This window comes from Cyprinus carpio, chromosome B17, assembly GCF_018340385.1.
Source record: "Cyprinus carpio isolate SPL01 chromosome B17, ASM1834038v1, whole genome shotgun sequence".
NCBI lineage: Eukaryota > Metazoa > Chordata > Actinopteri > Cypriniformes > Cyprinidae > Cyprinus > Cyprinus carpio.
In genome coordinates this window covers 9,488,702-9,501,216 of record NC_056613.1, presented here as the reverse complement: position 1 = coordinate 9,501,216, position 12,515 = coordinate 9,488,702, and the positions used below count along the sequence as shown (strand labels likewise).

General features: G+C 35.4%; 1 protein-coding gene across 1 annotated transcript in view; it reads left to right on the top strand.

Moving 5' to 3' along the window:
- Positions 1–1,072: 1,072 nt before the first annotated feature.
- The window catches only part of dicer1 (dicer 1, ribonuclease type III), a 30,415-nt gene continuing 18,972 nt past the window's right edge, over positions 1,073–12,515 (top strand). The window contains exons 1-11 of the mRNA XM_019120209.2: positions 1,073–1,258; positions 6,822–6,872; positions 7,863–7,966; positions 8,147–8,333; positions 9,307–9,460; positions 9,572–9,699; positions 9,825–9,959; positions 10,875–11,035; positions 11,211–11,379; positions 11,484–11,956; positions 12,378–12,510. Of these exons, the coding sequence (XP_018975754.2) occupies positions 8,187–8,333; positions 9,307–9,460; positions 9,572–9,699; positions 9,825–9,959; positions 10,875–11,035; positions 11,211–11,379; positions 11,484–11,956; positions 12,378–12,510 (1,500 nt within the window). The 5' untranslated portion in view covers positions 1,073–1,258; positions 6,822–6,872; positions 7,863–7,966; positions 8,147–8,186. The remainder of the gene's footprint in view (positions 1,259–6,821; positions 6,873–7,862; positions 7,967–8,146; positions 8,334–9,306; positions 9,461–9,571; positions 9,700–9,824; positions 9,960–10,874; positions 11,036–11,210; positions 11,380–11,483; positions 11,957–12,377; positions 12,511–12,515) is intronic.

The following is a 12,515-nucleotide window of genomic DNA, read 5'->3' as shown; positions in this document are numbered from 1 at the left end:
ACAAAGAAAATAAAATATTATTTGATTAGTTTTAAAAAATCGAGATGTGCTTCAAATGCAGACACTGTTGTGGAATTGTGTATGACTTTAACAAGAATTACACCAGTTCAAGATTTTTCTTATGATCGTATATCAAATAATAGACAATGTCAGCATACAATTAAATACACTAGTTTGAGTGTAAATAAATATAGAAATAAGTGGAAAAATAAATAAAAGAATAAATAAATAAAAAACACCTGCCCAACTCAATCTGAGCAACTGAATCCTTAGCCATCTTCAAGAATCGGCTCAAAACACATCTCTTCCATCTTTATGTGACCCTCTAACTCTAGCACTCTCTATTCTAATTCTATTCTTAAAAATTGCCCCATTTAGACTTGCACTATTCATTTACTAACTGCTTGATTTCTTAAAAAAAACTAACAGCTTCCCAATTCTTTTTGTATTCTATCTATTTCTTTTCTTTTTATTTATTATGCAATCAACAAAAGCATAAAAAGGCATCTAACACTAGCTTGCGCTATTCTATTTTTATTCTATCTGATTTCTTTTTATTTATTATATAATAAAAAAAACTTGGCATGTGTACTATGTTAAGCTAAAACTGAGACTTGTTATAGCACTTGCGTATCATTGCTCTTTTGTTGATTTTGATTGCTTCCGTTGTTCTCATTTGTAAGTAAAAGCGTCTGCTAAATGAATAAATGTAAATGTAAATGAAATACATATGAAAAAGTAAATGCAGAAAATAATAAATGAAGGGAAATTTGATACTAAATAAATGTACAATTAAATGTAATTTAAAATGAATTATATTTGTTTTATTAAATTATATATTAATCGGAATACTTTATTTATTTCTTATTATTACATTTATTTATTTGTCTATCTATTTATTTGTACATTTCTTTCTTTCTTTCTTTTTAATTTCTGCAGGTTTGGTCCTCCATATGAGTGTACGAAATGCGTTTCTTTTTCTCAAAGGTTTACGGGGCCAAAAGTGCCCTTTCTGTCAAAGAACGTTTGAGACTTTTATTTTAAAGTAGTATCATTGCTATGGACTTGTTGTGTTGTCATAGTAGCTGTGCTCACGTTTTGGCGTTCCTCGAAGTCGCAGGCTTCACACGCGTGCAGTAGCCTGACAACAACAGCAGCAGCAGCAGCAGCAGGAGGAGGGAATGGGGAGAGAGGGGCACCGCACCGTTTAACAAGACACTCTTCAACACAACACGACCAATAAAACAATTCACCATCGGTGAGCACGCGCCTAAATCTACAGATTCCTTGCGCGCTGATCGCTTGTGTTTTTCCTCTCGTGATTTTGAAATTATCAATAAAAACAACCGAGGCTAACGCGAGCTCGCGTGCTAACCACTATCACCCTAAAAACCGAGCTGTCAGGCGTACATTTGTTGAAAACTGTTTATGCATTCAATCCCTGGCGGTGTAAATGCAATACGTGGTTTATTATAAGAGGTTTTAAGTGAGGTAAATCAATGCATAATGTGATTTCTGCTTGCATGACGGTGCCTTTTTAGCTACACGCGTCTGTTAGCCCCTGAAAGACTGATTTCACATGGACTGATTCATATCGATTATTAGAACCGTTTCAGATAGGGTGATGTGTTCCATATGCACTCAAATAGTAGCACCGTGCAAGATTCACGTTTGTGATTGGCAAAGCGACAGATGCATGATTTTTGGGGGGCTCGGGTGTGTTGCTGGTTTCAAGGCCAAGGTCGCAATGAGGCCTAACTGATATGAATAAATAATAATTTTTAGCATATGATGGATAGTGTTTAGATGCATCTGTGATTGTTGTGATGGGTGTAGTGCAGAAAATATGTTGCTGGAGGGCACTGGTTTTCATCTGGTTGGCGTCCAAAACGTGGGTGATTTTTTTTTCTTTTCTTGTGTGCCACCAAAGATCATTAAAAGGGTTTTATGCCTTTTTAAGTTTTAGAATATAGTAAATGTGGTGTTGCATTAAGTTTATATATTAATTATAATTTTAGTGATCTATTATTATATATTTTTTTGTCTTTCCATGGTTATTCCATGCTATTTGGACATTTAGTAAAACCACAGGTGTCTTATAAATACTATGGGAAATCAATGTGATTATGATATCGCTTGACAAAAAGTAACATACTGATACTTCAAAATGTGTAAATGTTGACATGGAACTCCAGATTATATGTCCCAAAACTATAATGGTAACTTTTTTTTAAAGTGGTAAATCTCAGAATAGTACTGTACAGTCAGGTGGTACTATAGTACTTTGATGTAAATCATGGTCCTGAAACAGAATGAGTATAATGTGCAGGATAAACCTTAATAATATGGTTTATTTTAACATGTTAACTGACTAATATTTGTTGTGAGGTTGATTTGTTGATCATGTATTGTGTGTGTGTGTGTGTGTACATATATATATACATATACATACACTCACATACATATCTACATACACGCTACATAGATACATACATATACAGACTTACATTGTAAACCAGTTATTAATATTGATTTAAAAAATGCTGTGTCATTAAAAGCTGCAACATTTTTTTTTAGATTGGAAAATTTAAATATTAAAAAAGGGTCATAAATTGTCTTCCACAAAAGCAGTATGAGCAATTATTATTTAGTTTTTTTGTAGTGTTTTTAATCTTTTTTTTTCTTTCTTTTTTTTAATATATATATATAAATGTGGATAGAACCATTAGAATAGAACATACTGTGTGATATGTCAAAGTCTTCAAACTCTAAGTAAAGTTTTATGCCATTTGATATGTGCTTATTCCATAATCGGTTAAGGTTTATTCTGAAGTTGAAATTTACCATCAGGTTTATGCTGACATATGAATAATAAAGTTGTGTACCCGTTCACCAAGTTCATAAATTGCTCGCTGCAGCATTTTATTAGAATATTTCACACTTGCAAACACATGCACTGCAAATGCAATATCCTGCTGAATCAACTAGTTGCATTCTTCAAAATAAAGTGACAGTAATGTAAGCAGAATGAATAATTAATGAGAATTTATGAGCGCATGTGAGACGGGGGTTACAGAGACCTGCCCTTTATTTTCAGGGTCAAATCAGGTGACCTGCTGGATAGGTTGGCCCGAGGGGTCCTTTCATATGACAAGTTTGGAGGCGGTGTTGGAAATCAGGTGTTGGGCACATTTATGTTGGTACTCCTGCATGAGGAATTACTTTGAAACTAGTTTTTGTCATGTTTGTCTGTGAATATTTTCTAATTGGTAATGAAGTCGATTGGATTTATAATGAAGCTCATAATTCTCCTTAACTGATAGTTCAGTATATAGATTTTTCTCTGATTGCTTCTGTTTTTGTTCCATAGCGCAATTTCTCTTTTCTATGTATTTTGAGAGATTTTAGCTGTTTTATCTTGGACTGAATGTTACTAGTAAACAGTCAGTCCTCTCAGGATCATAGCAGCTGCTATATTCAGAGTCATTCACATGGCAATATAGGTCATACTGAGTGCTTTGTTCGACTTGACTGGGTATGCAGCCAGTCTGGCCTGCCGTTTTGCCTACAGTGTAGCTAGAGGTTAACAGGAAGTCTAGATGTCTACGCTTTTTTGACCAAGTGGACATAGTTCTGCTTAGTTGAAACAAGAGCTAATAACTTTACTAGTCTCCTTTGCAGTAAATCAACATTGAAAAAAGATTTTAGAAATGCTGAAATTACCAAAATTAACCATTGTCTATAATGGTGTGTGAATGTGTGTGTGTATATATTTATATATAAATCTCTACACGTGCGTGCTTTGACGTGGAGCAACATTTACTACACAGAGCTGTTGTTCACTGACAAGCTGCACAAAACCACAATCATATTTTGCACATGTTTTGTGCAGCTTGTCAGTGAACAACGGCGCTGTGTAATGAATGCTGCTCCATGTGAAAGCACACACGTGTAGAGATTTACCGCTGATTACAGAACTGGCTTTACTGACGAGATGCGCATTAATATATATATTAGGGATGGAACGGTTCACAGAAAAAAATCTAACTGGATGGTTCTCCACACACGGTTCGGCACACGGTTGGAGAGAGGTTAAACTTAAGTTTCTTAACGAATTTGTTGAGTGGTTTGCTATAAATAACACGTAGCTCGCGCGCACAGAGAGTAGATTTGTCCGTGCGTTCATCCGAGTCGTGCAAACCGTGTCTCAGAATGCGCACAAATACTAAGCTCTCTGTGAAGTATTGTGTTTAAATATACAAATTCACACAAAATTAAGTCAAAATGCCCGCCTGGATAAGTATCGTATAGCAGATATAGCCGGCTGAACGTACTGGATCAGTGCATTCTCTTAATGTGACAGCACTTTCTTAATATTAATCAAACAGCAACAACAAAGAAATCATTCACTGCTCTTCATTGAATAGCTTTTGTAACTTTACTAAAGGTTAATCTTTAATTTTTACAGTCATATATGCAATGCTGTTTTACATTTCATTACTTTATTAAATTTTTGTACCTAAAAACTGTTAGACTTACCTAAAAAACCTGCAAATCATGGTTTATTTTATTTGTATCTTTACTCTATTGTTTATATTTGTGCTGTTGCTTGTAGTTAGATTATTCTTATATTCTTTATTTTAATTTGACAGTATAGTTTTTCCCTAAACATAGCACATGCCGAACCATACCGAAACCGGGACTCTAAAACTGTGATACCAACCGATCCGTGAGTAAGTTGATCCGTTCCATCCCTAATATATATATAAGCACAGTTTAGGTTTGCAAAGTTGCATCTAGGTTTGCAAAGTTGCATCTAAACAAACCGTTAGACTTCTAGAGCAATGTCCTTTGTACAGATAAGACCAAGCTGGAGATGTTTAGCCATAAAGAACACCACCACGTTTGGTGAAAACCTAAAGAGCATATCCGCACAAACACCTCATCCCAAAAGATACACATGCTGGTGATTTTGGGCTTGGTTTGTAACCACAGGACCTGGGCACCTCACACTCATTAACTCCTCTGTATCCCAAAATATTCTAGAGTCAAATGTGAGGACATCCGTTCGACAGCTAAAGCTTGGCCAAGATTGGGTCATGCAGCAGCACAATGAATTCAAGCAAAGCAAACAAGCAAATCTACAACAGAATGGCAGAAAATAAAAGAATCAAGGGGTTACAGTAGTCCAGAGCTCATCCTGACTGAAATGAGAGTCAGTGGTGAGAGCTGTGCATAAACAAATGCCCTCAAACCTTAATAAACTGGAGCAACGTTGTAAAGAAGAGTGGGACGAAATTCCTCCAGAACGATGTGAGAGACTGATTAAGTCATACAGAAAATGATTAATTCAAGTTTTTGCTGCTAAAAGTGGATCTACAGGGGACTGAATCATAGGGTGTCCTGTTTGTCACACATGGTTTTTCCATTTTGGCTTAATTTTTGTAATTAAATAACACAGTGTGAAATGTAATGTGATGTTTTTAATATGAGGTTTTACTTTCAAAATTTTAAGACTATGTGTGTGTGTATGTGTGTGTGTGTGTGTAGTCCAACTATACTATTTGTAATTCTTTAGAACTCTGCTAATTTGTTATTAATTGGCCACTACTGATATCTAAAAAAGAAATAAATTACACCAGCAACTATAAAGTATTTTGATTATAGATTATTCTGATGATTATTTCCATCTTTAATTGTGAAATCTAGATATGTAATGGAACATTTAATTTTATACAGTAATGGATTCCCTTCCTGTTTCTTTAGCTATGTTTCCATCCACCTATTTTTATGCACATTTTGGGATATCGCATAAGAAAACGCTGGATGGATACACCAAGATGCGCATAAATTCTAAAAATGTACTTAAAAAACGAAGTAGGATAAATTTCTTAATTTCATGAAAATATCTCATTTCACAGCATCTGAAATGCTAGTTTGGTCATTCTAATGCTTGAGCAAAGTCTCGTCAAAGTACTTCGTTATAATTAACTCCCAGAACTGCGTTCCTAAACAGCAGGCTCAGAAAATAAGATAACATGACTGTGTTTTGTCTGTGCGGTCAGAAGCTTGTAATTTATTGTATACAAAAAATATTATATACAGTGCCTTCTACTATACTGCAGCAAATTTAAATTTTCTTTATGATATTTACAATTTATGATTTTTGTGGATCATTTTTATTGTTTGTTTTCATTTAATTGATCAGTTAGTAAAATGACAGATTCTGGAAGCTCTTACACTATTTGAAGGAGATCTCATTGATTTTATTTTGTATGGCTCTATGATGATTTAATTACTGTAGGAACTGTTTTTGTGATGGTATTGATCTCACTAATTAAGATAAAGTACCAGTAACAAGTTGTCTTGAGCCTTGAGTTTCAACACTGGAAATCTGCTTGTGCATAGTCGAATCGGGCAGCCGTGACCTGGCCAGCTGTTTTGCAGTCAAGCATTTAACATCAAATGTTTCGTTCACCGAAACAGATGTGTGTCAGCGTTTTCAAAATCTGAAAGTAAATAACCTATGTGGTTGCATTAGACATTCATGAACCCGAACATGGAGTCTGAGAGCAGATTTTTAACCAAGAGCAAATGTGTTCGCTCACTGAAAATGAAGCCTTGTGTTACTTGAGCTGAAATGACTTGTGGTGATTTGTTGCAGCTGTGTCGAACAGCGGTGGTCAGGAGGAGAGTGTGGACTCGATCCTGAGTGGCAAAAATGTGTTGACAAGCCAGTTGTCCTCCAAATTCAGCTGTCCTCTCCTTGCCAGAGATATGTCCATTATCACAAGCTATGTTTCCTCTCTCTCCATTTTCAGAGTATTAAAAGAATATTGTCTCAGGCCCCCTCCCCCATCTGCAGCATTAAGGTACTGTGATCGTTTCTGTCTGCTCTCTTCATAATCAGTATGTGTAGTCCACGGTTATTTGGTCAAAGCAATGAAAAATATACATGTATGATTAAGACAACTCTGTAGTGCAAGTAAGAAATTACTGAGGTATTTAATTTACTGTTGTTATATTGTTTATTAGAAGATACACCACTGTCCAAACATTTGGGACCAGTAAGTTTTTTTGTTTGTTTTTGAAATAAATAAAATAATAGTACTTTCACTAAGAATGACATTTATAATGTTACAAAGATTTGTATTTTAAGTAAATGCTGTTACTTAAAATTTCTGCTCACTAAAGAATTCTCAAAATAAATTTCTTTCTACAAAAAAGAAACCTGTTTTTAACATTGAAAAATATTTCTTCAGCACCAAATAAGCATATTAGAATGATTTCTGAAAAATCCTGTTGCACTGAAGACTAGAGTAATGCTGCTTTATTTTGTCAGATAAATGCAGCATTGTCTTAAAATCTTACTGATCCCAAACTTGAATAGTAGTGTTTAAAAAAAAATATATATATATATATATACATATACATATACTTTGCTTCCACATATAAATTATGATTAGTATGAATAGTGCTTTGAGGAAGAAGTAATCATTAGAAATGGCAAAGTTTGTTCAATCAAGATCTGAATGTCAATTAAGCCTTACATAAAACTGTTGGTCATTTTACATGTCTAACAGTTATTTTGTTTCTGGATTGTTTTTGACCAGAATAAAATGTTTACCCAACCTTATGCCAAATGTAAAATTTACCTACAGTTAATTTTTGTTATATCATTGTAATAAGGTGCTTAATTCCATAATTTGATAAATTGATAAATACAGTATAATCTCAGACCTGTTTGCTTTATATGTAAAACACATTTATTATTGGTTTGCTGCTGTACAGTTGTGCAGATTCTAAATATTTTTGCTTTAGAGTTGTGCAGATTGTAAATGTATGTCTGTTTTTCATAGCAGAGTAACTCGAGGGGAAAAAGAATGAGCTGATTTTAAGAGCTCTGATAATGATGCCCAGAATAAGTGCGGCCTGGTCACGCAGCAAAGTGGGAAACATACACGCTGTGAGTAAACACTCTCATCTATAATCAGTAACCCACCTGATCCAGATGGCCTCTAACAAGAACTAAATAACATGTCGCTCAAAATACCACCAGACGTAACAGCAACGTGACATAGTTGATTTTAGCGCTGTTGTTTGTGACATCCTACTGAATTGATGTTACGTGGTGTGTCTCTTGCAGTGAGCATTAGAAGGACATGATGCAATGAGATAAACACTGGATGACTGGAGGTCCCCTGCTTAAGTCTCTAAGCATGGCTGGCCTACAGCTGGTGACCCCTGCCTCCTCACCCATGGGGCCCTTCTTCGGTCTTCCGTGGCAACAGGAAGCTATCCATGACAACATATACACACCAAGGAAATATCAGGCAAGTCCTTTGAAATGGTTTGACTCTGATATTTAAGCTAGTCTGAGTGCTTTTAACTCCATTAAAGTAGCATACAAATACTCTGTACAGCTCATTTCCTATATTTAAAATATACTTGAGACATACTATAGCTTTTTGTGAGGAAGAGATGGAAATATTAGCCATTAACCACTGAAGATCAATGTAACCTGATGTGTGAAGATGTTTTGCTGTTACTCACACAAAGCTATTGTTTTAGGAGGCTTGAAATATTGTGCACAGGTCATATGGACTGTTTTTTACAATGTTTTTGATGGTGCTTCACTCTGTTACTTTCATTGTATGGAAAAGAGCAGCTTGGACATTTTGCTAAACATCTCCTTTTTGGTTTCATTGGAAATTAAATGAAAATCATGCATCAAAGTAATCACAATTCATTTGTATTGCAGTTCTACAACTATTTTCATATTATTTATACATGTTATTTATTATTTTTGAAATAAGTTTTTATGCTTTCCAGGCTGCATTTGTTTGATCAAAAAACAAAAAAACAACTGTAAGACTGTGAAATATGATTACGATTTTATTACAGTTTTATATGTTAATATATTTCTAAATGTAATTTATTTCTGCCCTGGTACTGCTGATTTTTCTCAGTAACCATTATTTCGTTCTTCAGTGTCACATGATCTTTCATAAATCATTCTAATATGCAGATTTGGCAGTGAAATCACAAGAAACATTTTTTATTATCAATGCTGAAAGCAGTTGTGTGTTATATATTTGTGGAATCCATTCTATATTTTATTTCAAGAATCTTTTATGAATAGAAAGTTCCAAAGAACAGCATTTAATTGAAAGGTAACATTAAAAATGTCTTTACTGTCACTTTTGATCAAATGAATGCACCTTTGCTGAAAATCTTTCTGACCACAGACTTTTAAAACTTTTTGCTGATTCTAAATAGTTTCATCTAATTGTATTTTCCCACCAGGTTGAACTTCTTGAAGCAGCTCTTGAACACAATACTATAGTCTGCTTAAATACTGGCTCAGGGAAGACCTTTATCGCAGTACTCCTAATCAAAGAACTCTCCCACCAAATCCGAGGAGAGAATGGGAAGAGAACAGTTTTCCTGGTGAATGCAGGTGAGGAATTGTCTAGCCTGCCAAGTCACGTAAAAACATTAAAACATGATCAAACTCTTTCTGTATGTTTATTCGTTTTAATTCTGCTTTGTTCATTTTTCCCGATTGCAGCATCATCTGTGGTTCAGCAAGCATCTACTGTAAGAACCCACTCTGATCTCCATGTAGGCGACTACATGTCACAGGACATGACATCATGGCCCGAGGAGATGTGGAACAGAGAGATGATAGAGAATCAGGTGTGATTATACATGTTCCATTTAACAAGCCTATGAATTTATTCATATAATTGCTGAATGGTTTGATGAGGTGTCATGTTCACCCGTCCTCATCCCTCTTTTTTCCATAATGTCTGTTCTTTCAGGTGCTGGTCATGACGTGCCACATCTTCCTGCATGTGTTAAAAAATGGAGTCTTGCCACTATCAAAAATCAACCTGCTGGTTTTTGACGAATGCCACCTTGCAATCACAGACCATCCTTATCGGGAAATAATGAAGGTAAAATTGCAGTCTTTTACAGCATTGAATGGGTGCAATGAAATCACATCTGTCAGTGTAAAGAGAGGGATGACAGAGGTCTCATCTAACTGTCACTCCACACAGGTGCTAAAAAGATGTTGATCCATTATTATAGTATTAATGGGCATGTATTTAGTCCTGGAGATTGAAGATAGGCACGGATAAGATATTGTTGCTCATCTGAAACCCATTAAAACAGGTTGTTTTTATTTTGAAGGCTAACACTTAGTAGCACAACCTAAGTTCAGAGTAAGACAGATAGTCCACCCAAAAATAACCAAAAAAAATTCTGTTATCATTTACTCAACCCTCGCTCCAAATCTGAATGACTTACTTTTGACTGTGGAACATAAAAGAAGATATTTTTGAGAACTTTATCCATGCAATGAAAGTCAGTTGGCCTTAGTGTTGTTTGGTTCCCAACATTATTCAAAATATCTTATTTTGTGCCGAAAAAAAAAAGTCATACAGGTTTGGAATAACAATTTGCATTTTTGGGTGAATTATCCCTTTAACTTTGAAGACTGTCTGAATGCAGATGCTTTGACTTCACTTTTCATAGGAGAATAATATTTTAGTCATAACACCTGCCAGTTTACAAAATGCAGGCCATCACTATGGAAGATACGTTCATATAACACATTAGTTATAATTAGAGCTGTGCTGAAACAATACAATAATGCATTGAGATGGATGTTTTTTTCCGTAAGATATTAAAACACATTTGCTGGAAATATTAATCAGATTACACAGTTGTTTTCATGACTGATCACTGCTGTCAATTTTGAGTGCTTTGTCCAACTGTAATTCCAGATGGATATCATATTGTAGGTAGTTGGTGATGATAATACCTAGTTATAATGCTTTATTAAACAGTATCAGTCTTCTTTACAGATTTGTGAGGGTTGTCCAGGTTGTCCGCGCATTTTGGGTCTGACTGCTTCCATTTTAAATGGCAAATGTGACCCTTGTGATCTGGAGGAGAAGATTCAGAACCTGGAGAAGATTCTGCAGAGCAGTGCAGAAACTGCCACTGATCTTGTGGTGCTTGATAGGTATGTTTCTGATTTGCAATCTGGTGTATTTCTGGTGTTATTGCAGTTTGTTGAACTGAATTGTTTCCTTGTAAAACTATCTGTATCTAATTTACACAATATGACTGAAAAATGTTTATCTGTCCTTTAAGTATCATTTATTATAGATGTTTTTTACATGTGTGTTTCCCTCGAGGTATGCATCCCAGCCTCGTGAGGTTGTGCTGGACTGTGGGCTATATCAGGATCAGAGTGGGCTCTCTGAGAGGCTTTTGAGTGAGCTGGATGAAGCCCTTAATTTTCTTTATGACTGCAACTTATCTGCTCACCGAGAAGATAGAGATCCCACATTCATCTCCAGACAGGTTCTCCTTTAGGATCTTGTATTAAAGCATCAATACTCTTGACAGGAACCTCTTGCAGTGATTTCAGATTACTGTGTTTTGATTGTGTGATTGTTTATCTGTAGGTGCTGAATGACTGTCGTGCCGTGTTAACTGTGCTGGGCCCTTGGTGTGCTGATAAAGCTGCAGGAATCATGGTCCGGGAGCTGCAGAAATATATCAAACATGAACAGGAAGAGCTGAACCGCAAGTTCTTGTTGTTCACAGACACCATTCTGAGAAAAATCCACGCCTTATGTGAGGAGCATTTCTCTCCAGCTTCCCTAGACCTGAAGTATGTCACTCCCAAGGTCATCAAACTTCTGGAGATTCTGCACGAGTACAAGCCTTTCGAACGACAGCAGTTTGAGAGTGTGGAGTGGTACAATAATCGCAATCAGGACAATTATGTTTCTTGGAGTGATTCTGAGGACGAAGATGAGGATGAAGAGGCGGAGGCAAAGGAGAAGCCCGAAGCTAATTTTCCATCACCTTTCACCAACATCCTCTGTGGAATCATCTTTGTGGAAAGGCGATATACAGCGGTTGTTTTAAACAGGTTTGTCTTAATAATAAATGCACTAAAACTACAATCAATCATTTTCAATGCTAAAATGAATTTAGGAGTCACAATATTATAATGCACATTATGAAAAATGGATATTTATTTTGTAATTCACTGTAGATCCCAATTAAGAGTGTTATTAAATTATTAGTGTTTTAATAGTAAATGGTTAAGAAACATTGATTATTGTTATCAATACTGAAAACGGTCATGCTGTGTAATATTTTTGTGGAAACCATGATACATTTTTTCAAGATTCTTTGATCAGAAAGTTCAAAAGAATAGCATTTATATGAAAAAATTTAAAAGCTTGATGGCCCGAATCTTATATATATATTTAGTTATATTTGACAGATTGCTTATTTAAATTATCTGAAGGTACTTGAATGCAACCTGTGTTATTTGTGTGTATCAGGCTTATTAAGGAGGCAGGGAAGCAGGACCCAGAGCTGGCCTACATCAGTAGCAACTTCATCACAGGTCACAGCATCGGCAAGAACCAGCCTCGCAACAAACAAATGGAGGTGGAGTTCAGAAAGCAAGAGGAGGTAAG